Source organism: Stigmatopora nigra, chromosome 19 (assembly GCF_051989575.1).
Source record: "Stigmatopora nigra isolate UIUO_SnigA chromosome 19, RoL_Snig_1.1, whole genome shotgun sequence".
NCBI lineage: Eukaryota > Metazoa > Chordata > Actinopteri > Syngnathiformes > Syngnathidae > Stigmatopora > Stigmatopora nigra.
The window spans coordinates 6,685,433-6,709,917 of NC_135526.1; the positions used below are offsets into that span (position 1 = coordinate 6,685,433).

The 24,485-nt window shown below is 38.3% G+C and overlaps 3 protein-coding genes and 1 long non-coding RNA gene across 8 annotated transcripts; 2 read left to right on the forward strand and 2 right to left on the reverse strand.

The window, feature by feature from the left end:
- Positions 1–28: 28 nt before the first annotated feature.
- Positions 29–10,171, reverse strand: map6a (microtubule-associated protein 6a). Of its 3 annotated transcripts, XM_077741204.1 has the most exons (5): positions 8,753–10,171; positions 4,836–5,049; positions 4,233–4,450; positions 1,733–1,843; positions 29–435 (listed from the first exon to the last, which is right to left on the reverse strand). In XM_077741204.1, the coding sequence occupies exons 1-5, from the start codon at positions 9,451–9,453 to the stop codon at positions 288–290; spliced, it is 1,392 nt and encodes a 463-aa protein (XP_077597330.1). In that variant the 5' UTR covers positions 9,454–10,171; the 3' UTR covers positions 29–287. The 3 variants fall into 3 exon arrangements, with proteins under 3 accessions (XP_077597330.1, XP_077597331.1, XP_077597332.1); XM_077741205.1 differs by lacking the exon at positions 1,733–1,843 and having other exon boundaries at positions 8,753–10,168; XM_077741206.1 differs by lacking the exon at positions 1,733–1,843 and having other exon boundaries at positions 4,270–4,450; positions 8,753–10,167.
- Positions 10,172–10,539: 368 nt separating this feature from the next.
- Positions 10,540–15,710, forward strand: mogat2 (monoacylglycerol O-acyltransferase 2). Its single transcript, XM_077741437.1, has 6 exons — positions 10,540–10,898; positions 11,262–11,440; positions 13,904–14,108; positions 14,325–14,499; positions 14,841–15,040; positions 15,161–15,710. Exons 1-6 carry the CDS (start codon positions 10,805–10,807, stop codon positions 15,313–15,315), a joined length of 1,008 nt encoding a protein of 335 aa, XP_077597563.1. The 5' UTR covers positions 10,540–10,804; the 3' UTR covers positions 15,316–15,710.
- Positions 10,747–16,930, reverse strand: LOC144213141 (uncharacterized). 2 transcript variants are annotated; one of them, XR_013329891.1, is made up of 4 exons: positions 16,648–16,930; positions 14,848–15,014; positions 14,306–14,455; positions 10,747–11,748 (listed from the first exon to the last, which is right to left on the reverse strand). It is a non-coding gene; the product is annotated as an uncharacterized LOC144213141 (long non-coding RNA). The 2 variants fall into 2 exon arrangements; XR_013329892.1 differs by lacking the exon at positions 14,848–15,014.
- Positions 16,733–24,467, forward strand: dgat2 (diacylglycerol O-acyltransferase 2). 2 transcript variants are annotated; one of them, XM_077741436.1, is made up of 8 exons: positions 16,733–16,872; positions 17,948–18,076; positions 18,339–18,446; positions 19,366–19,436; positions 20,687–20,891; positions 21,785–21,959; positions 22,511–22,713; positions 22,786–24,462. In XM_077741436.1, exons 1-8 carry the CDS (start codon positions 16,833–16,835, stop codon positions 22,938–22,940), a joined length of 1,086 nt encoding a protein of 361 aa, XP_077597562.1. In that variant the 5' UTR covers positions 16,733–16,832; the 3' UTR covers positions 22,941–24,462. The 2 variants fall into 2 exon arrangements, with proteins under 2 accessions (XP_077597562.1, XP_077597561.1); XM_077741435.1 differs by having other exon boundaries at positions 22,511–24,467.
- The last annotated feature ends 18 nt before the right edge of the window (positions 24,468–24,485 follow it).

Below are 24,485 nucleotides of genomic sequence, written 5' to 3' on the forward strand. Positions count from 1 at the left end.
AAATTACAAACCATGACTTCAATTTGTAAGTGATGCTCTTTTATTTACAATATGATTGTATACAGGTTTCTTTAGAATATTTTTTAGCACTTAATGGTGTGTTAATTTGTATCATTGTTAATATACAGTTTCAAAATACAGGGCATAAAACAAGAATATAACTATATAGCACCTTATCAATAATGTCACCTGCCAAGGAGTGGTAGATTTGAGTCCCAAAACTATTTCAGACATGCATCTTCAAGAATGTATGTGTATATGGTGGTGTGTGTTTTTTTTTCACAGTACTACTCAGTCTGGCTCAAAGGGAGGGCAAATCGCACGACTCCACTGCTGCGTGGTTGCTCAGGTCGTTCCCGTAGTGGTTCAGGCTCTCCTCCAGTAGCACCCTGGGAATGATGATGACTGGTTCGGACAAACTCGTCCTGAGGATCTCTAGAATGCAGCACACACGGTTAAGGTGTCAAGAATAAGAAAAACATAAAAGATAAGATGTTGAAACACAGCCGAACACCCTGCAACTGCTCATTTTTTAGATCTGAATGGAAAACCCAAACTACTTTATAAGTACCACAAACACTAAATTGGGAAAATGAAAGCTACAAAGCGATGCAAACAATATAATCTTTAGCAATGCATTTTTTAGGTCACATAGTCAAAAGTGAGCCAATTTAATTAGAGTCTCAGGTCTTCTAACATTGGTACGATTAAAAAATATTTTAAAAAGCGCACATTCTAATCAAGTCATTGACAAAACCTGCAGCGCTCATCTGTACTTACCCCCGTTGACAGTTTATCCCATCTAAAATTCCACAAATGTTATCTAATAGGTCTGCAATTGCAGGTCCCACAAAAAAAGTGATGGCATGCTTTTAGAATACAATTAAACCCGTATAACAAGGTCCAATTGACAATAAACTACTGTGCTTTTGCAGTGGATACAGAAAGTCTTGTTGTTGATTTGGCATAAAAAGAGTCATGTGTAAATGGCATAAATAGAGTTTGTACAGCAGTTGTAAAAAGGCGGCCTTTGTTTACAAAAGCAAACTGAATTAGTTAAATGATTTATTTGAAATGTTTACTGGGAAATATTCCCATTTTATGTGACAGTTTTATGTGGAGTTGTTTAATTACTGTGCTGCATAATGTTTTTTTTTTTTTTTATCCCTGCTGCAATTTCAGTTCTTGGAAAGGGGATAAAAAATATCAGATGAGCAATTAATTTGATGATTATATAAGAATTTGTTTCATGCTGGTGAACAATTTAGAATTTGAAAAAATTAACAGATGAAAGATGACTGACTTTGATGTAAAGTTACGAAAGTAGATGGAATTTTTTTTTCATTTTCTGTATCCACTGTATTAGAACCTCAAATAAGGACTTCAATTGCATCCTCTTTAAACAAATTACATGCACTTATCGTGAACTAAATCCAAAGCATTCAAGGTCCATTTTGCAATGTAAGAAAGTTTACATGCAGAAGGTGAAAGCAACCAAAACCCAACAAAACAACCAACCCGGGTGTCCATATGGAAGAGATAAAATACAAAAAAAAAATTGATTAAAGATGCCATGTTGGTGCATAACCACTTAAATAAATGTGCCACAATCAAAACTAAAGAAAGAGAAAGAAAAATATTTCCCAAAATATGCCATCTCTGCAGTCATGAATGACAATGAGCATCGTTTGTCCGCGGCCGACGTCTTCTAGGTGATTGTTTTGAGGGTTACCTGGGATTGGGTAGTGCACAGCCCCACAGGTGTTGCTTTAGCGTCTGCACCCAGCCAATATCTCTGATTGGCTGGCAGAGCTCTACGTAGTGCTGTTGTTTTAGCACAACCCTTCAAATGAATAAAAAATGCCACTCATTAGCAAATGAAAACTGGGAGACACAGCATTATCCAAACGAGACTTCACCCCCAAATACCAGTGGAAAAGAATTGACTGTATTTTCTGGACTATAAGTCGCACTAGCCAAAAGTAAAAAAAAACAACAAGTGACACCTTAGTATGAGTTGCATGTCTTGTTTTCAAAATAGTTCTGGTTTTTAGACTACCTCAGAAAATGCGATTTATAGTCCAGAAAATACCATTTCCAGGTGACAAGCATGAAACAAGCACATAAGATTTGAATCTGGAATCCAATTCCAGACAACCTTTTAACATGCAAATTGTTGTCAAGACACATGATGTCTTAATAAAAATACAAGCGCAATGTAAATATTTCAGAAGACTGACAAAGTTTGAAATGCATTTGTATTCGAGATATGAAGCAAAAGTAATAATCTTCTGACCAAAGAACAACATGCATCATAGAAAAAGAATGCCAGCGGTCATGCCAGAAAGTGATGCAATCTTGAATAAGCATAGAAAGAAAGAAAAATTCTCTTCCATGTGGAATTTCAGATTTCAAGTTGACAAAGACTAAAACGGGAGAAATACGGCCTGCAATTGCGAATGCAAAAAGAAGCCAGAAGACACCTTTGATTTTCCTTTTTTTGGGCGGCATTTATTTGTTAATTTTTTTCTAAATATGAGCAAGCAAAAAAACACAAGTACGTCACAGTCATTTTTTTGGGGGGGTGTGAAGACATAACTTCCTTGACTATACTTTCTATCCTTATTTAGCGAATAACCACAAAGATAGCACCGTGTGTGTGTCTCTGTCTACATTCCTCTCGCCAATGTCGTGTGACAAAGTGAGAGGGCTAAGCAGAGGCTGCAAAACACCAATGAGTGTGGCCTTCAGCTCGCATGCGTTGGGCTTTCACAGACATGATGGTTGCACTCCGCATAAAGGGAGGATGTCATGGATGCGTTTTTAGTGTGGCTCGCTCAAATCATTTGTTTTCCAAACATATGTTAGCAGTCACCACCTGACTGCTCCATATGAGTGACAATAACAATAATGATATGTAATTTATACAATTTTAAGGGAGCTTAAAGGACTGAAATAACGTATTTACTATTACCGATGTTTTAAAATTGAAACTAAGTAAAAGAATACATACTATAATAAGCTGGATTATTTCTTATGATTGTTGTTTCCTGATTTAAAAAAAAGAATATTTAATGTTTTCACTTTTTTGGTTCAGATAAAAATCATAAATTCCAACAAAAATTAGGTAGATAAAAAATAAGAGTAAACATTTACTGTTTTCTTTTGTATCATTGGAGGTTTTAGAAAATGATAACAGAAAATAAAGATAAATGATGCTGATGAAAAGCGATTTGGGCAATTGTTAGGTAAAAAAAATTGATAAACAATTCATTAATGATTAAAATAGTCATGAGTTTGACACCTCTATTCTAAGCTGAATGAATGTTAGTATAAGAATGAATTACCAGGATATGTATTAAGAAAATATATAGTAAATTACCTGTTGATTGGTTTAGGTTTGAGTCTTTCTAGTTTCACTGAATATTTTGGAGAGTACGTACGGTAAAAGATGGTACTACAATAGCTAATATATGTTAAATATATACAAATGTGATTCAAGTGATATTATTACAAAGCACCTTACTAATCTTGCATTCTTTATCCAACACCTAACATGAAGAAATGTAACCAATAGAGTCATGTAGACTATGAATGAGGTAAAAGAAAATGGGATACAGACCACTATTTCATGAAAAGATAGATTTGACCAAAGCTGATCTCCAAAGTAACACAGAATGATGATCATGCATGCATTCCACCTAAAGCATGAACATGAATAAAAAGCGTTAAAAGATGAAAGATCAAGGTAGAAAAAGCCAGACAGAAATGGCAGACATTTGATTAACCAAGCACGAAATTGATCAAAAAGATGCCCAGGTCTCGTTCTGATTCCCAATCAGTGCTTTGAATGGTTGATATTTTTGATGAAGACAGTCCAACTATCTGCTCAGTTGATCAAGCCAAACGCTAGAAGCGTGCGTACGCAAGCCGGTTCACCCTCGCAGTGAGCCTGTTGCCATAGCGACCAGGGGAGACGGAGGCGAGCAAAGTGGGGGTGGCAGAGGAGCAGAGGGATAAAGAACACTCATGCCCACGATGGAACAATAAAAAACGTCATCCTTTTCTTTTATTGTACTAAAGTACAACATAAGAAGGAGAAGAAGCGAATGGGAGCAAAGCACAAAAAAGGGGAGGCAACAGAAGAGGGGGAAAAAAAAGGATTTTGCAGCCTCCGTGTTTACTTGACCCCCCGAAAAGACGAGATGTGAAAGGTGCTAAATGGTTTTTACTCTTTCGCTTCGGCCAGTTTGTTGTTCATCTCTTTACTTTTCTCCTTGTCGCCCAACGCCGGTCGGCTGACGGCCTGCTTCTCCGAAGTGGTCTTCCCGGCGGAGCCCCTCGCCGCCGCGACGCTCTTTTCTTTGGCTCTCTTGGGCGCTTTTGCCTGTCCATGCGCAACCGGCATGGGCTTTTTGGCCCTAGTGCGAGGGACGGTGGATCTATCCACCTGTGGACATTGGATAGAATGCGTAAGCTAAAATCCTTGAAGCACTTAAAAATCATTCGCTGCCAATCAAAGCATCTCTTCTCATTCCCTTCTAACCCTAATCGCTAAGGACAATTTAGAGCATTTTTTTTTGTATATTCTGAGTAACCCAGAAACCCCAGACAACATGAAAACTTTCTCCTAGGGATAAAAGCCTTGATTTGAGAACTGCAAAACGGATGTGCTAATTGCTTGGTCCTAAATATTCATGTGTGTTGGTCTAAAACTAGTGAGGTTTTCAGTTTTTTTTTTTTGCAGCATTTAGTCGCAATTTTTGTCGGTTAAAGGCCTGCTTGAAAGAAAGTGTATATTTTATGTGTAGTATATCCAGCTAAGCAGTACTCACCTGTTTAATGGGGTCCATATATGGCTCACTGTATAAACTGCGTATCCTCCTTCTCTCCTGAGCTTTGTTATCTGTGGCTTGGAGTGGGGCTTGTCCTTTGTATGTTGCACTATAGCTGGTTTCCAGCCAGGTCTTTTCATCCGGAGGTAGGTACTGAGACTTGGCCCGGATCATCTGCGCAGGCTTCACATCCCTGTATGCCTTATATTCGGTTCTGCGAGAAGAAAATGGACATTACCATACCATTTTTTTTGGTGGAATGTAGTTATGTCATTGTTTTCAAGTGGTTTCCGATTTAAAATTTTTCTTCCCCCCTTTTTAAATTAGTATTTTAATCAGTACAGTAGCAATAGTAAATAATAAACGAGGAAATATATGATAATGTCAATGAACTCAAGCTGTGCTGACAGGGAAGGAAAAACATGGCTCTGCTTCTGTCTAATCAGATGATAAATATCACTCTTTCCCTTTGGCTCCTGCAGTGACTGAAAAGGTCCACGAGGCACATTTGAATGCCCTTGGTCACGTGGTAAACAAAGGAAACTGTTACAAGCACTCAATACTAAATTCTGCTGCATCATTATGCAAAAATAGGCCACATTACCTATAAGGATTTAAAAAAAAAATCAATAAAGGCCGTTTGTTCCTTCCTATTTTTAGCTTTGAATACATTTCTCTCAAGTAAAAAGCTACATTTTGGAACAGAGTTGCAGTGAGAACTCTCATGAACCTGGCAATTTGCACTGTTTTTGCAATAGACAGCATTCAAATGAGTTTAGGGGACTTTGAAATTAAAATGTAAAGTGTTAATATTGACTTTGGTTGCCTGAGTCACCAACATTTGCTTTTCAAAGACTCCTTGGGGACAGTTGGTTCATGTATGAAATAGGCCAGAGGGCCAAATGTCATCATGGGAAATGAAAATTGTGCGTAGCACAAAGGCTGATGACTTGGACAAAAAAGAACGACAACCAGCACACAGAGAGGGATGACATAACAGGACTTAGGCTCGCTTTCAGAGCCGGGATGGACCAAGAGGCCACAGAGCAAAGAGAGATTATACAATGGCATCCAAGGACAAGGGTATAAAACACTTACATGTCACAACGGGGTGTCGATTGTGTAATTGTAAAGCGACCATAGCCTGTATGACAACATACTGTGGATGCTATTCATGGTTAGTCAAACAATATTTCCTGTGTCCCTGAGATACATGTTGGGTTCAGAAAGAGATGTGATTGTATTAGTGTGTGGAAAATGACGGCTAATTGAGAGTTAATGAGGGAATAAAAAAAATACAGCACATAAAATAATACTTCTTAATTTAATACAACATATAGTATGTTTATTCTGATTTCTGTGACTGCTGATGTGAATGTTTGTCAAAAAAACCTTGCATTATGCCAAAGTTGTCTTTTTTAAGCTAATTTTAATATTAAATGAACATTAAATAGGAGTTATATTTTTAGTGATGGCTTAAGAGTGGTATTTATTTCAAATATATATGAGGAAAGCCTGAGCTACATCTCATATATCCGCTATGCATCACTGCGACATAGCTATTGGTGCTATAGTGATATTTTTTTTGTCTTTGTTTTTGTGCTAAGCAGAGTGACCCGCTGTAGTGCAGTGGACATGAAGAGAAAGGCTTCTTTTCTTCACTGCAACCAAGCTTTTGGCACTGACAAGAGTGGAAATGCGCCAGGACGCAGCGTGCAACTCTGCCTCAATCTTGTACAATATGCGCTGGGTCAGACTCATGCAACCTTGCTATGTTATTACTTTCTTTACGGTGCAAGAAAATCAAATTAAATGGAAATTGTGTATCTTTATGAGCGTGTCCAGTCAATTCAGTGACGCAAAACGTTTCACTGTAGAGGCAATAACTCATGAGTGAATATCGATATAAACACATGAATGGTGAGTAAATAGAATGAGCAACAAGGTTTAGTATTGTATAGCATTTGGAGGGTATTTTTTACAGCAGTACTTTTAGTGCTTGTCATTCTCACATTCAAGGGTAGACGTAGTGTGAATGACACACGCTACTGTGAGATTAAATGGGTTACATAAAAGAGGCCTAGTAGGTCTGAATAAGGACTGATGACACGAATGTTGTGAGTTTGATTTTTTAAATTACATTTTGGTGATAAAATGTGAACTGTGTTTCTGAGTGTGAAATCCAAAGTAGTTTTACAGTTGCACTATGTGGGGAGCAGCCATTTCCTGCAGTTTCTCTCTTGCGTGTCAGGGAAAACTATGTTTTGCAGGCTCTCTAAGAGGATGATTTTCTAAATCTAACAATCTTCTAGTTACATTGCATTCTGGTGGCTCATTTTGAAGATAAAAGCTTTTAATAATAGACGGGAGGGGAAGTTTAGAGAGAAAGGGATTTGGTTGGAGAGTTCACTTAATATGGAATGAAGCTGCAAGTACTGGTTGACTGACAAAGATAAAACTATACTTTCAGAGGCTATTTTTTCCCTTTGATCATTTTATGATGGTTAAAAAAATGCTCCTAGATCACAGGAAAAAAAGAAAAGATGAACAAAGGCTGTTTCATACTGGTGAGCTATTTTCAGGCATAATAAAATGTCCAATTAATGTGACTTAACATTACAAGAGAATGGAGTTTGGGTTAAAAAAGGTTGATTTTGTCCATCTCTTCCAAGCTCGGTTAAAATTTCCAGAAATATCAAGAAGAGCAATAAACTCGAACTCATGTTTAACACTAATGAGGACAAGAAGTCTGGATGGATGATCCATTTTCCACTGAAGGGAAGAGCAAGACACAAAGAGCAGATGATTGCTGAGGTCATTCTACATTGTGGATAATAATAGCTTAGCCAGAACAGGCAAGTGATGAATGAGGAACTGCATGAGTTATCAAAAGCTATATTTGGTACTGTCAAGTACGGAATCATTTTATCATGTAAAATAGCCTAGTTTGATCACAAATCCATATGCTATGTCTTGAGTTCATGCTCTAAATATAGGGATAGGAGCATATATTATTTATTTCATATGGTTGCTGTACCATATGGCACAGTCCAGCTGGAGAGAGGTTATTAATGTTCCGAGAATGCAATGACGATCCGGCGTAGTAATTGCATTTCAGACATTTTCCAAATTAGCCCGGATGCCTTTGCAGATTGTGCCATGTCATTTGTGCCCAGTTGACCTGCTTGGAGGCTCTATTGGCACAAGAAGACAGAGGATAGGCTAGGGCCTGTGCCATGCCGTGCCATGTGTGTACTTGTGTGTGTGTGTTGGGGTTGGGGGACAGTGCCCCGAGCCCTCCACAACACACACACACACACACACATGTCAGTGGGCCACGAACCAGCTGCACCACAAGACACACTCATCTGATGGCATCAAAGCACATCATAATCAGCTGTTCTTCATCCTAAGGCAATCCAGTCGTAATGTCAGGTATATTAACCAGGGGTGGCAAACGTGCAGATCGCGGGCCAGAGCTGGCCCGCTAGTAGGGCCGATCTGGTTCCTCTGCTTGACTTGTAGAAATGCTTTTAATTTTTTCGTCAATGGAGGCTGTAAAGGCCGAAGTGTGATCAACTACTGCACTTGGTTCACTTAAATCCACCTTTTTCTGCCCCCTGGTGTCAAATCAATGCTTTCAAAGGCAGTCCTCAAAACCAGTAGGACATAGAGCAGCAAGTAAATAAACTTTTTAGGCCAAAAACCCCACATGAGATCTAGTTGACATGAATGTGGCCTGCAAACATGAGATCTAGTTGACATGAATGTGGCCTGCTAACACACCTGACATAAATTGTAGTTTGGATATAAAATATAATCATTTTTGCAGTGTTTACAGGTCTAAAAACTGGAAATACTAGGCTTTTCATTCGCCCTTACTGTATTTAGTGAATGAGTGGTAGGTTTGTACTCACTTGTAAGAGCTGCCGGTTGAAATCTCCTGTTTAATTTGCCTGTTGACCGCATCCACAGCTGCCCGTCCTTCTCCTTCTACCTTCAGGACCACTTTCTTCTCCCCTCCGGTGTTTTTGCTCAACCTCTTTTTCCTGTCAGCGCCTGGATTCAGGTGTTTTTCCTGCACTTTGTCAGCAACGACACTCTTCTCCACGCCACCGGCGGCATCCGCCAGGTGCTGTTTCCCGTGTCTGGACCTCTCTGGCGGCCGGTCATCACCCGCAGAGATGGTAGCGGGCGGCTTAGGTATCCACGGGTGATCATACCTTTTGGGAATAGGCCAGGGTTTGTAGTCCTTCTGGTACTGAGTCTCACTGTTGAAGGGTATTTCTGGACCGTGGTACTCATTCTTGGGCTTAAAGCTGGGTTCGGGTCTCACCCTCCAGTGCTTGAAGTCCTCCCTCATGACGGAGCTGCACACACGCTCCTCAGACACGCACCTCCGCGGCGCGCGGGGACCAGAGACAGTGCGCCGATGGTTGCGAGGCGGCTGCGTTTCTATGGCGACCGCTGCCCGGGATGGAGGCTGCAGCTGGACCTGCTGCATTTCCGAAGCGTCCGTGTACTTGGTGAACACTAGAGGCACCGCGATGTCAGCCTTGTCAATCTGGTTCCAGAAGCGGGCCATACAGCACGCCCTGCTGATGCAGGGCCACGCCATGCTCCCCACCTCCCTCCCTACCCCCCTCTCTACCTATCCTCCCTTTCTAAAAGCCCAGACGGATTCAAAATGGAAAGGGATACTTTACTGTACGATTGCAGGGTGGTCGTTTTGGTGAAGGTTAAAATGCATCGCGTGCATTGCCGTCGATCTCACCTTTGAAAATGAAAGCAGCGATTTGTGCACGGATGTCGTCTGTGTCCGTATCCTCTCTTGCCACATCATTCCACGAAGCCCCGCCCTCGCCTCAGCCGCTCAGCATCCGAAGATGCAGCGTAGGTCTGATGAGGTCCACGACAAAGACATCCTGTTTTACCTCATCTCATTTGTTGTTTCTTGAGACCTTTGAGCCCACAAAAAAACGTAGTTGCATCGCCACCTGTGTCACCATCAATAAATAATAATGAGTTACGACTATTAATTGAATAAAAAGGCTCATTTGAGCCGAGTAAGCAATTTTCTTTTGAAAAAGTATCACAATATCCTGTATAAACCTGATGAAATACTTTGGACTTGACTTTTGCAAGGTGCCTTTAATTACCCTTCAAATTGATGAGCAGGAGAATCATTAGTGCTGATGAAACTCTTTATATGTATATACATATATTGTCATTATATTGTATGTATCTATGTTAATGTACAGTAGGCAGGTCTACATAAAGTTGGGTTAATAAAATGTCACCATTCTTTTAAATGACCACATTTTGTTTCCAGATATGTAACAAAAACACATTAAACACAAAAAAACGACAAGACATAACTCACCTAGAAAAATGAGAAATATTTAAAGTAGCATAATGATGAGTGCATCATTAATCATCATATTCTGAAGAACCATGTTTTAAACTCTTATTCTATAATATTGAAAAAACTGAAATTTCTGTGCTTTTGTTCAATATATAGAAATTCTTGTTTATGTATTACTTGAAAAACCAAAATGTATGATATACACTACTCTCAAAATGTAGTTTTCTATTCTCTCAGCCAGATGGGGCTACTTCTACAGAGACTCATATTTAATAAGCATATATACTTACATTTTCAGTCTTTTTTCTTCTTCTCCCGCCTGCCCTTTGTGCTAAAGAGAGAGTTACTAAAGACACAAGGGAGTTGAAACTTGTGTTAATTTGTGCTCCTGTTACAACATTCTGTTCGAGCCATTCTTGCCTTGTCAGGTCAAAGATCAGATATGGTACGATAAGGTAACTACCATCCATTGAATCACATTTATAGATAAGGCAAACCATAAGGAGGGATGAAACTCTTGCCAGACTTTGGACTTGCTTCACTCGGTTATTTCCCTTCCCACTAGTTGCAGTTCTGTGCGTTGTCTTGCTTTTCTCGGGGTAACATGAAGATTGATTTTGCCCCTGTCGGTGTGCCCCTACAGAGAAGACTGCAGACAGCTGCGGTGTTGCATTGGGTTTTCTCCTTTCTTGCCTTAGGTAAGTAAGTATTTCCTTCCAAATTATGGGCGTGTGCAGAGATTTGGAATGACGGGTCAAAAACTGGCATGCCTTAAATATCTTCTGAGCTTACTTCTTGTAGTCTCCACTGTGCAACTTAGGATTTTAGAACTTAGAACTTTAGGCCAAACATAAAGTCACATGACGTAAAAGTAAAGGTTAAAAGTAAATTTATACTATACAAAAAGTGGCTGGTGTGTTTAAAACATGTCCATTAGCCTTATTATGGTGTTGTAGTCAGCATCTTAATTGTTAGAGGTGAAAGGTCAGAGTAGTTCATTCAGCAATATGTGAAAAGCAGATTTAAAAAAAGAAAAACAATGTTTATGTTTCCCTTTGCAGCTCCGACTTGCATCCTCCTGTTCTTCTATCTGTTATTCACACGATTCTGGTTGATCAGCGTGCTCTACTCGGTGTGGTGGTTCTTTGACTACGATACCCCTGCACGCGGAGGCCGCAGAGTGCCTTACTTGTGTGGAAGTAAAATATGGGACTACATGCGGGATTACTTTCCCATCAAGGTGAGATGCAGGTGATGAGGATATCATAAAAAGGAATAAACCCCAACCCACATATTGAGGTTATCTGTAATACAATTCTAAGATGTGTTGACAGTGAGTGTAATAGGAAAGAGTAACTAACCATTGTGACAACCAAACTGGTTCTCCCCTCCATTTTTGTTGGCAGACTCATTATAGAATTGCAATGCTTGGTTACTGCAATGATGTCCTTGCTATTCTTCTCTCACTTTCTTGCCAACTGTCACCCGATCTCAAATTTCACTTGCTAGAGGAAGTCTGCTATCGATCTCCGTTTTTCCATGTTTCACCTTTGCACAAAGTGAAATAGAATCAATACAGTTCATCTCTTGTGATTTCTTTGAGAATTTACTAGTAGCTTTAAAAGATTTGGTCAAAACATTGACTTTTTTCTTAAAATGTCCATTTGCCCTGCAGGAAGGTAATAATTGGGCAGTTCTTGTTTATTTTGACTATATATGTTTTGCGCTCAAGCATGTTTGAATGAAATAATGTTTGGCAACTAATTTGGCGTAAGTTGACCCAACATAACGAGGATATTTATTCAATTTTTGGAACATTTTCTTTGCTGTCTATACTGTTGTGTCCCTCTTGTGGTCAATAATTAAGACTGCAAGTACTATATATATTGTAGTTGAGGTCAGTGTGGGGATATTTATGTTATTTGTCATTTTTTTATGTTGCAGTACACTAATTTACCGTATTAATTCAATTCTGTGAAATATACACAATTTTAGTATACATTTTTTCAAAGGAGTTTACCATATGTTTCATTTAAAGTGTATTTTTGTTTGGTGCTTCTGCACATATATCATCTAAAAATAACTATACAAATAACTATAAAACATGTTTTAATTAGGATTTGAACAGTATACACAGCTACACAATTAATACAAATTAATACACATAGCTGTTTTGTACTGGATTTAAATAAAAGTTTTAAAGTAGCTTAAGTTTGCTTTGTATTGATTAATCATTTAGAATATTAAAGAGATTAATTTTGCTTTGTATTCATGATTTTTTGATCATACAAAATAATCTCTGTTACAGCTAGTTCAGTATAGATGGCATTAAATTTTTCTCCATTATTTCTTAAGCTTATAAAAATGAGTACAAATATTAACAGGATGTTTTTTGTGGACATTGGCTGATGGTGTTATCGGTGTTGAAATTTGTTTACGTTTGTGCGCGACACACTTGGTAAAGTACAAAGTAAATAATGTGCCAATTGGGATCTCCAAGTTTGTCAATGATTATCACGTTTCCAACCTTTAAACCTGCCTCGCTCCACCATCAATGTGGTCTTTTTACCGTCATCTGACTCTATGGTGCATTAAAACTGGGACAAAGAAGCAATGTGGAAAGGAGAAGGAGTACCCTTTTCCTTTTATTTCATTGGACTTTTCAAACCACTGTTTCTAATGATACCATGGTCAGGTTTGACTCAAGCAGCTGATTCTCATTAGGAAAAAAAAGGAGGAATTGTTCAGAGAACTTTTTCTCTGCACGTTGGTTAAAGAAGGGCGAAAGAAAAATCACATTCATTGCAACTACTATACACATTTGATATAGAGTGAGAAATCAATATAAAGTACATTAAATGTCAGAATGCACAAATGCAAAGCGTCATTCCAAATGTTTAATATTAACATGGAGATGTGCTATTTAGGACACGATAAAGATTGATTACTTATCTTTTTTTTGTTAAATAAATTTGCTTTTAGTTTTGCACCTGGCCCTGGCATTCGGGAATCCTGACAGTATGATAGTTGGACCTTTTTGTTTATAAACTATGTTTGGATTTTCAGAACTCAAACCAATGATTAACTTGGTCTCTCGTGCCGTACAACACAAACAAAATGAAACGAAACAAACACATGGCTTTTTTTAAGGAAAATGTTTCAACAGTGTGGCATCAGCTTGAAAACGGATGGCTGAAGAAGCCAATGGGGGGAAAACAGCTTGTAAATGTGTGAAATATCCTGATCATATACATGTGTGATCCTGAGAGTACTTTAACCTTGAAATACAGTACTAATCTCATTCTCGGTAGAGTAGTGCTGATTGTTTTTACACAAAGGTTCTGCAAAAACAAACAACTCAAAAGGACAGATGTTCAACGTTGATAGCGACCTTCGGTATCTCTCGCTATCTCCTAAACTGGGCGTGTCCAAAAATGTAAACACATGCGAAATGCACAACAAAAAATAAAACAAAAATAAAACATAATTCGTCAATAGGATAAATTGTTTTGTGGGCATTTTATCTTATCATTTTATTTGTTGAATAGTCATTATTTTTCAAATGTTTATGTTAAACCGACTTTCCCCAATCTTTCCAAAGCAATTGACATTAAATCATAAACTTATGCCAATGTTTAACCAGGGCACACATTTAAATTGACCTATTTTGCACATAATTATAATTTTTTTTTGGTTCCCCCAGTTGGTGAAGACAGCTGACCTGGACCCTCGGCAAAACTACGTCATGGGCTTCCACCCGCATGGCGTCCTGGTGGCAGGAGCCTTCACCAACTTCTGCACCTATTCCACAGGCTTCAATGAACTATTTCCAGGCCTCAAATGCTACCTGCTCATGCTGCCACTTTGGTTCCGAGCTCCCTTCTTCAGAGACTATATCATGTGTGCAGGTTTGCTCCACCATTCGTTTCATTTCATTGAAATTTATCTACGTTCAACAACATTAATGATACTGGAAACCTCAACAATGTATTTAGTTTAAGTAGATTAGATTATTCTTCACTGTAATGGTCAGCCTTGGCATTATTTGACAAAGAAGGCTCTCTATTTGGCTCTTATGTCACCCCACATTGTGTATTGAACATACCTCTGTTGTAATTGTGCAGGTCTGATTCCATCTGACAAAGAGAGTGCCAGTTATCCACTAAGGCAGAGGAGTGGCGGCAATGCAGTTGCCATTGCCGTGGGGGGCGCTCCGGAGGCCCTGGACGCCCATCCTGGGACATACAATGTACTCCTGGCCAAGAAGAAAGGTTTCATTAAAATGGCAATGGAGAACGGGTAAGAAAAGTTCTGATTTTTTAAGCTTCTCCGGCTTGCGTCAGTCAATTTAGTTCACATCTTTTGTGGCTTGCTTGTAAATTTGTTAAACAGAGGTTTATTCACGTATTGGAATTTCCCGGGGAAAATTGTCATGTGATTTGGGATGGATTGAAGATGTGTGGTAAAGATTTGTGAGCCTGTTGTGAAACTGAAGACAAAGGACTAGACTACCATCTAACCAATGTCCCCTAGTGTCCTTTTTTTTAATGTCAATTGAAATGTTAGGGCCATTTAACAAGAAAATAAAGCAGAGATCTCATCTAGTGTGCCTTTATAGTTTATTACTGTTCTTTTTCCAGAGCTCACTTGGTGCCAGTCTTCTCATTTGGTGAGAACGAAGTGTTTGACCAAGTAGGCAACAGGAGAGGAACCTGGCTAAGAAGTTTACAGGAACAGTTGCAAAGCATCATGGGTATCTCCCTTCCTCTTTTCCATGCTCGTGGGATTTTCCAATACTCCTTTGGTCTCATGCCCTACAGAAAACCCATTCATACCATTGGTGAGTGCATGAAGTTTGAATATTCTTCAAAAAGCACCGTCCCATCTCATTATTTTCATTTTAAGAGAACGCTGACTGCCCAAAAGACCCCCTAATATGTTATTTTAATTTTTTGTGCAGTCGGACGGCCCATTAAGGTGAAAAGGACGCAAAAGCCAACAATAGAGGAGCTAGATGAGCTTCATCAGTTGTACATGGACGAGCTCAGTCATCTCTTTGAGCAGCACAAAACAAACTATGGCGTGGATGAAGAAACCCACCTGAATTTTGTCTGAAGCGGACTAACAAAGCATTATTATTTATTCGGAAATGGTCTTTTCATTGGGTAGGGGAATAAATGTGTAAAATGTAAAATGAGGGACATCAAGTCTACTTTTGGCCAATTCTTTAAAAAAATAAATAGTTTAAGAAAAATCCTTGCTTTAAATCAATTGTGTAATTACACTTATTGTCTCCATTGAAAAGTAATGGGAAATTAGAAACTATTTTTTTGAGGTGAACAAATTTAATAGAGTGAATATGATTGGGTTATTATATCATGGTACAAAGTTAAGATTGTTTCCAAATGATAAGACTGTCTGTGAACTTTGGTCATTTTTTTATTAGCTGTTGGCTGGATTTAAATATTTCCAAATGGAATGTCTGTCTGACTGGATGATGGCCGGATTGTTTCACCACAATTTTGGGCAATAAGTGTGTTTGACTAACAAAATAGTTGCTGAAATCAAAAAAAGCGTGTGTCACTTTGCAGGATAAGGACTTTGTCTGAGGACTTTGTACAACAAAATGGGCTATATGAAGTCTTCAGAGTCCAAATTTAGGAAAAAGAAATGAGAAAATGGCTGAACTCGAGTGAACTATTGCCCACCACCTCATGTCATGGACTCTATGACAACATCTAAAAAGTGTCTGTTCATCAGAAATGTGAAATCGGGTCAAAATTTGGGGCGGACTGCAAGAGATAGCAAAGGACGAACGTGTTTTATCAGGCAATCGAAATTGGCATTCACCCCAGCCTGATTACTGTAGCCAACGTGATGACATCCTATTGAGGAGACTCGGAAATCTGCTTAAAAATGGTCAAGAGGAGACCCTCATAATTTAAAAAAGCACTTTTTGCTTGAAGGAACGAACATGGGAAATAGAGAAATACATTATTAAGAAATTTGACAGCAACTACAATAATAGGCATCAATATTGCAGATAGTTGCAGGGCATTCCACAAAAATATCTCCCCAAGGAAGGAATATATTTATCATTTAAACAGCAATTCCCTAGAAACAACGCAAGGGAATTTGAATTTTTTTTTCCCCCCAATCAAATTTGAATGAAAACTTTCCGGAAAATAAGCTTTGCAAAATTCTGTGACTGATCCCACAAGTGTATATTATACGCTTCCCTTGTGAAATGGCACAAGCAAAGTAATTTGTGGCCAATAATATGTATAAAATGACCAATAGAACAAATCACCCTCAGGCAATTTGACGAGAAATGCCATTTTCTAGTCTTCAATATGCACATGACTCCATGAAGCAAAGGTGCAATGGGGCCAAATTGCAGCTCCACGTGCTCTTGTTTTCTAAGAGGACACCGTCATATTCACTCACCTCTTCACTTGCTCCTCCCCCTCTCGTAGGTCCGCCCTCTTAGCGATTAAATGCCCAACGGGAGTCCCGGCTCCATGCAGTGGAAGTCATGACGGAGGAGCTGTGAGCTTGGACCTTTTTTTTTTTTAGCACCTTAGCACGTATTTTCCTCCCCGGACTGTTTTTTTTTTCTCCATCCAAGAAGCATGAAGACCATCCTTGCCGCATACTCGGGGGTGCTTAAAGGTAAGCAAGGTCAAGCATGGCAAGTAAGGTGCAGGCAGGGGAGGATGACAGCTCCATATCAGCTGAAATTCATAAACACAGAAAGACAACATGCTTAGATCAAGTTGGAAATGATTGGAAATCAAGTGTTAGGATTTGATTGTTGACTGTCAGAAATGTTGATTATTTTGCTGTCATTTTTCCCCAAACCGTGAATAGAAAACTAAAGCAGCGTTATACAAACATGAAATTTGTTCCAAGCAAGGTTAATAGCCAAATAATAATACAAAGTAATTGTACTTTATGTTCCTCAACTTAGTAAATAATTGTGAAATTGAATGCACTAATTTGTTGGCAAATTTTGCTTGCCAAATCGTTATTTATACAGGTCAAAATGACATTTTAACTTCTCAATGCATCTATTTTTAAGAGTGCTTTTGATTTTTATTATATCTCTGTATTTTGCGAAAGCTGCTTTTGAAAAATAATCATTTGTGTGAAAGATGACAATCAATACTTGAACCAAAAACTAAAAATGTAATTAAAACAAATGACTCCAAGAAAAATTAAGACTTAATAACCAGTAGATTCACTCATAGAAACACATTGAAACTAGCTAATATGAACCTTAATATTTTACACAACTTTTCTTCTCATGAGTTGAGTGCACACATGCGGGCCATAACATGCTTGCCATGTTGGTTTACTTTTCTGTCTGCTGACCAGTTTGATCTAGCCGAGTGAAATCGTTCAAGATAACCCCCCCTGGCGAACTGTCATGCTTACCAACGGACACAATTCCTATTGACTGCCTTTAACTGGTCATGGGTTCTCCTTTTTCAGGTACACCAACTAGTGTTTTGGTGCCAGGTTATTTTCAGTGTGGACTGATCAGATTAGTAAAAGTAAACCAAGTGAGATGTTCTCATTGGATTTAAATGTGATTTAACTCTAACATATTGATCTCATTGTAAGCCGTCTTTTCGTCACTTTGCTCTCTTGTCATTTACTTTGGACTGCCTACAAGTTGATGGAATTAAATGGTGACTTTTCTCTACTATCACATTCAAATTCCCCCCTTTTTTTCTTATTCTAGGCACCGGCACCAGCATCCTTTCGTCCCTGCAGGACCTGCCATTGGCTTTTTGGCTCCACGGATCTAAGATGGAAAGACATCTCCAGGTCCTCTCTGTGTTGCAGTGGGTGCTCTCTTTCTTAGCCTTGGGTATGTGCACGTGCGCTCATTATTATATATTTTGCTCATGCTGAAAGAAAGCTGAGTAAAAGCTACAGAATTAGCATTAGTCTCATTAGTCTCATTAGTCCCAAGTAGGTCAGCTCGCTAAGATGCAGTATTGTAAAAGCAGACTCATACTAAGGCCTTGTGGGGATTCCGTCTTCTTTTTAACTTATTTAAATGTATAGGTTGAGTTGCAATTCTTGTTTTTTGACAGTCAAACCCCCCCCCCCCCCCTTTCCTCTCCCAGGGGCAGTTTGCACTGTGCTGCTAATCTACATGTTCTGCACTGATTGTTGGCTTATCGCTGCCCTTTACACCGCCTGGCTCATAGTTGACTGGAATACCCCAAAACAAGGTATTTCTACAGTGTTCCTGGCTTTTTTTTGGGTAAAAATTATATGAAGAGGTTGAAATTTCAAGCCCAAAAAAAGATATGATTGCATCATGGTGTCACGGGTGAACCTAGTGCTTGTTGTTGAGGTGTGAAATCAATTAGGCAATGTACGTACAAAGAAGCGGATGTGTTTGATCGTCGAAGGGACGCCAAAGGGATTTTTTTAAATGTGCGGGAAAGGGACTGTGTGTTAAAGATTCAATTGCTTGATTGTTAAATTAAAAGAAAAAAATCCTTGTGTAATTTGAGTAGTCATCACTCCTTTACTTTATTAAATGAGTTGCATCTACTTCTATGTTAAATGTTGTTGGCCGTGCTTAAATTTGTCAATTAACTGAGCAGAAAACGTTGGATTTCAAGTTCTGGCGTGTTTATAACTATTATTATTTTTAATGTATAGTGCAAGTAAAAAGGTTAAATCAAAGAAATGGATATTAGTCAGATAAAGTATGAGACAAAATCTCCCATTGGGGGTTTTGGATCATGGTCTCTACCTTCAAGCCATTAGTGAATGGCTTTCATCATTTTAACACTGCTGATTTCATTTTAATTAAAGTCTGTCTAATATATGATATACATTTTTACCCTAATATAAATGCTGAATTGCGATGTTCAATTGTGAGGATTTCATTCTTAATTTAAAATACAAAAACTAACTGAAACTAGATTAAGTATTCAAAAAACTAACTAAAATATACTAGCATCAGTGTTACTCTGTCTATACAATGCAACAATAACATTTCAATCATCCAATAATAATCCTACATGTATGTTTTGTTGAGGTATAATCTTGTTCCCTTGAGCAAGACACAATACACTGTACATAACGCAGAATATTGCATTACCATAATTATTTTCTACATTTATTTTCTCAAACCAGGTGGCAGGAGATCATCCTGGGTAAGAAGTTGGCGAGTGTGGTCCTACTTTCGAGACTACTTCCCAATAAGGGTAAGTACCATGTACGCACAATACGCCTAAATATGACTTATTATTGAACATACAAAACAACAGAAACTGCTGATGAAGTTGTTGTCAGTGTCTATGGCTTAATAATAGATAAACTTATCAGAGCAATGTTTGCCTATCAGCTGTCTGTCAAGACCTTGATTTGACTTTGTCCTGCTTGATAGGATAAAAGATGATGAAAGATGTTTTTTTGTTTTTTTACGTCGTATATTACTTAATATTATGAAGTCGTTGCCAATACCATAGCCGTGAGAAAACAAGTCCTACCTTTTCGAGAATGAACTTTATCCATTGTATTGATTAGCACTATGTCTTTGTGTGACCATTTTGTTAAAATGCTTGTTATGATCTTAAAAAAATATCAGTATTGCTGAAGGAATAAACCAAAGGTCTTGCCATTTTTGCTGACATCTGGCTTTTAAAAGTTACAAGTCATCTCTTGGAACAATTTGCACTTCCGCACGCACACTTTTTCTCTGAATTACCATTCAAGTTCTGCAAGATAATCCATTTATTAATGGATTACTATCAATGGACAGTGAACAACTGGCTGCTTTTTTTTACATGAGCTGGAGGCTAATTGAGCAAAGTCCATAGCGACATTAAAAAGGAGTACTATGACTTTTATGAAAGGAGTTTTGTGAAGCTCAAAGCTTTTGTATTCCTTTTTGGTTTACTGTCCATCGGCATGACAACCAGGTGGGATCTTAAATAGGCTTCTGTGGTTCTGTCACTGTTGCCTGACCAACTCCTTATGGTGTACACAGTGAATCAGATTAATAGATTATCGTTGCAGTTTGAAATAGCCACCAACCTAAATTTTCTCTCTCGGTCACGGCAACCTGAACAGGTCAGGATCATTATTTTATCAGCGCAATTAAGGTCTAACAATTCCATTGATAAGGATGCCCCAGTTTTTGTTCCTATAATGTGCTGGTTTGAATCAAGCTGGACATTTCAAGCAATAATTTTAATACAATTGAAAATATGTTAAGCATAGTACCAAGATTTTAAATGTGAGGTTAAAATTAAGGTAGCGGTCAAGTCAAATATGGCATGTTAGACATCCTATGAAAGAAAATCATATCATGGTGGTTAAGTGCTATTCGTTCACCTGCAGTGGTAAAATTAACTCTTAATTAAAGACTTTTAAAAACCGTATTTCTTCCTCTTGCAATGTGTTCCTTTATGTAAAGCTGTCTCAATCCCCCTTTTGTCCTATTATTCTACAGCTGATTAAAACCCACAACCTGCCACCCAACCGGAACTACATTTTTGGCTACCACCCCCATGGCATCTTATGTTTTGGGGCTTTCTGCAACTTTGGCACAGAAGCCACGGGCTTCTCCAAGAAGTTTCCGGGCATCAAGCCGTCCCTGGCGACCTTGGCGGGGAACTTTCGGATGCCGGTACTTCGTGACTACCTAATGTCTGGAGGTGAGTAGAGCCCAACAAAACACAAGGAGTTACACTTAGTTGTTTTGATCTGTTAAGAGGTGATAATAGTCCGCCAGACGAGGGATCTTTGTCCTTTTGAACGGCTACGGGAGCTCTGTTTACTGGGTTTTGCTTTGTTTGTTTGTCAGACCCGGATTCGAATCAATGCACATTCTTTTAAAGGTTACTTTAGGTCAGGGACTTCATTTTAGGCTTAGGATCCATTCAAAAAGCGATGGACACACACTAACAATGACACTACTTCAATAAGTAAGGGTCTACATGGCAAACCTATTAAGATGAACAAATACAGATTTAGTTAAGGACACTAAAAATGCAACCAAAAACGGCTATTGGCAAATTCAAGAAGAATAAAATATTTAATCTAAACTGCTCAGGGTAAATTGTTCCGAAACTATTCGAGAGCAAACCAAACTTTTCCCTTTTTCCCATTATCTAATATTTTCATGGCTAACCATCCTAAGAGCACTCTTTAGATTTTTTTACACCCCGTAGAACTGAAACTATAGCGAACTGCATGCCAATTTGTACCATATTTTCTGCAAGAATCAAAAAGTGAGTCAGAAGAGGGGATACAAAAAAAACATAAGTTGTGTTCTTCATTCAGGGCTCATATCTTTCCAACTGTAGATAGCAGTATGTACTTTGAAATTGATGTCCACTTACATAATCATGTTATGAGGCCCATCTTTGAAACGGAATTGATATTGTGGGCTTTAACTATGAGACAAGTACACAAATCAACTTGTACACATTGGTGGGGATATAAAGTTAAAAAAATCACAAATTTAAACCATTTCAGTACTTGCATGGAGCCACATGATGAAATACAGTGGTAAAGAAATGTGAACATTCCTATCCAAATGTTTCAGGTATCTGTCCAGTGAACAAGAACTCCATTGACTACCTACTGACTTGCAACGGTACTGGAAACGCCGTGATCATCGTTGTGGGAGGTGCCGCGGAATCGTTACACTGTGCTCCTGGCAAGAATTCTGTCATTCTGAAGAACCGTAAAGGGTTTGTCAAAATGGCCCTTCAGAAAGGGTAAGATTGCTTGTTATATTTGTCCCAATTATATTTCAGTAAATTCTTTCACATTCAAAGTACATACGTTGTTACAAATGCCAATAGTACACATTCTAGCAGTTGTGATATTCTGGGGAACCCAAACAATCCTGATTATGGCAAATATCACTAGGGATTAGGGGTAGTTTTACCTTTTAAAGCAGATTAGTGCTAGTTAGAAAACAAATGCAGTTATGCAGACATTACAACATAACAGTTTTGCAACTGTTCAGATTGAAAAGGAAGCTATTCCTTTCAATGTAGTATACTTTTTTTATTAGCACTTATCACTAAAAGGACTATTCTTAAATGGATCTAAAGATTACAGACTATTTAGACAAGTTGTGTTAGAAAAATTAAATGAAAAATACCAGGTTGCATAACTTTTTGGAGCATGACCTTTATTTGAAAATGGGTTTTGTGGGAAGCATGTATTCGATTACAATTCAATTTAAACTAAAATAAAAAGAAAATCAAAACTTTCAGTTTAAAAGCTTAGCTATTCAGTGTTTTTGACTTTGTGCTTTCAGCTCTGACTTGGTTCCAGTGTATTCTTTTGGGGAGAACGATGCCTATAAGCAGGTGATCCTGGAGGAGGGCTCATACTGGAAAAACATCCAAAAGAAACTACAGAAGTTGTTTGGCTTTGCTCCTTGCCTTTTCCATGGCTGTGGCCTCTTTTTTGGCGATTCCTGGGGCATCGTACCATACGCCAAACCCATCACCACCATAGGTAAGCACTCTTTTTGCCAAGAACAAACAATGAATGGCCGTCAAATGCTAACCGGTCTTGACTTTCTCGCAGTTGGGGAGCCGATCACGGTGCCAAAAATAGAAGAGCCGTCTGAAAAGATGGTGGATCTCTATCACGCAATGTATGTCAAGTCCCTTCAGTGCCTGTTCGACCAGTACAAGACACGTTTTGGCTTGAAGGAAAGTGACATGCTGGTCATAGAGTGAAAAGGAAACGGTCAACATTGAAAACTGTCTTCTTCTGATCTCGCTCTCACTCTTTCCAGTCCAATTTTGGTGCCTGATTGGGGTTATCTTTGTACTTGCGATGCCAAACTTGAGCGCGATAGTATCGTGTCTCTCAAGCAAATAGCCATACTGTAAGTTATGTTATCCTCAGGGATTGACAGGCCAGAGAGAATGGCACTGTGGCAAGGACCAACACTGATGAATATGACAAAGCCAAAAACAAAACCTTAGCAACAAGTGCCTCTTGTGTGTATATTTACATTTTAATAACAAAGGTAACCAAACAAGTGTGTCCTGGAAGCACAAAGTAGAAGGAAAGGACGCCAAGACCTAGAAATTCACGTTTCTATATAAAAAGCACAACCAATGCATATTAAGTTAATGGAATAGTAATAATTACAGATAAATAAAACTATTTAGGGTCATAAACACCCATTGTCCTCACAAAGGCATCTTGAGTATTGGGGAAAAAAAGCCTACATTGGGTTTTGAGATTGTAAATGCAATTCATTTCTGTATGTAATTTTGGAATTGCATAAAGTATTATAATTATATTCTTTTTATGAGGAAACGGAGCCTATGTGTGGGCGCTGGTCTCTTCAATGAATGTTCCCAATGCACTTTTTACTCACTAATTCTCTTTAAGCAGCTTTGTCCCAAAAAAAACAAAACTTTTAATACGAGATCTCATTTCTTGTCCAATTAGGGCTTGAATGGGTGGTGTTGTGCTGTTAGAAGTTTCGTGTTTTTTTTTTCCACCCCAAGTGCCTTGAGAAGGTTTACGTTTGAAGTCTTAAAAGGGCGATGTGAATTAGGATATCTGTTTAGAAGTTTCATGTTTTATTAGATCACGTGGTGCGTTGTAATTGGGAAAAAAAGGAAGGGATTATATTACATAATATATTTCCAGATCTGCAAAGATACTTTTGAACAATTTGTGAGAATTCACTTGATTCCTGCCTATAAAATTTGGAAAAAAAAAACATGATAAAACAACATGTTGTATATATATTTTCTCAAATTGAATAAATATGCAACTTGTTTTATGCTCGATTGATAAGGGCCTTTAAATGTCCTTTTACCACAGACAGGTGAAACTTTTCATTATTAGAATGCCACTAAGTATGAAATGTTTAGAAAAATATTGTAAGAAACTAACCTTACAGATAGCAACATATCATATCTCATTTTATAACAGAATTCCCTAAATTATAAAGGTTGTTGTATTTCTACCAGCAACAGACTCCATCTCTTTGTACATGCCGCCTGTGTACAGACTAATTGCTACTATGCTTTCTATGTACACCTTTGTTGTTTTTGCACAAATGTTTGTTATGTTGTTCATAATGCTTGTTTTACTTATCCCATTGCATTTTCAGGGATGAGCAAAACACATTTTCAATCCTTTGTATGTCTGGTACGTACGTTTTACATTAAAATTGACTTCAACTTCAGGTTTTATTCATAATATCTGCGTTTTAAGCCTTGCCTTTGTGTTGTCTTTGTTTGTACCACCTATTTTGA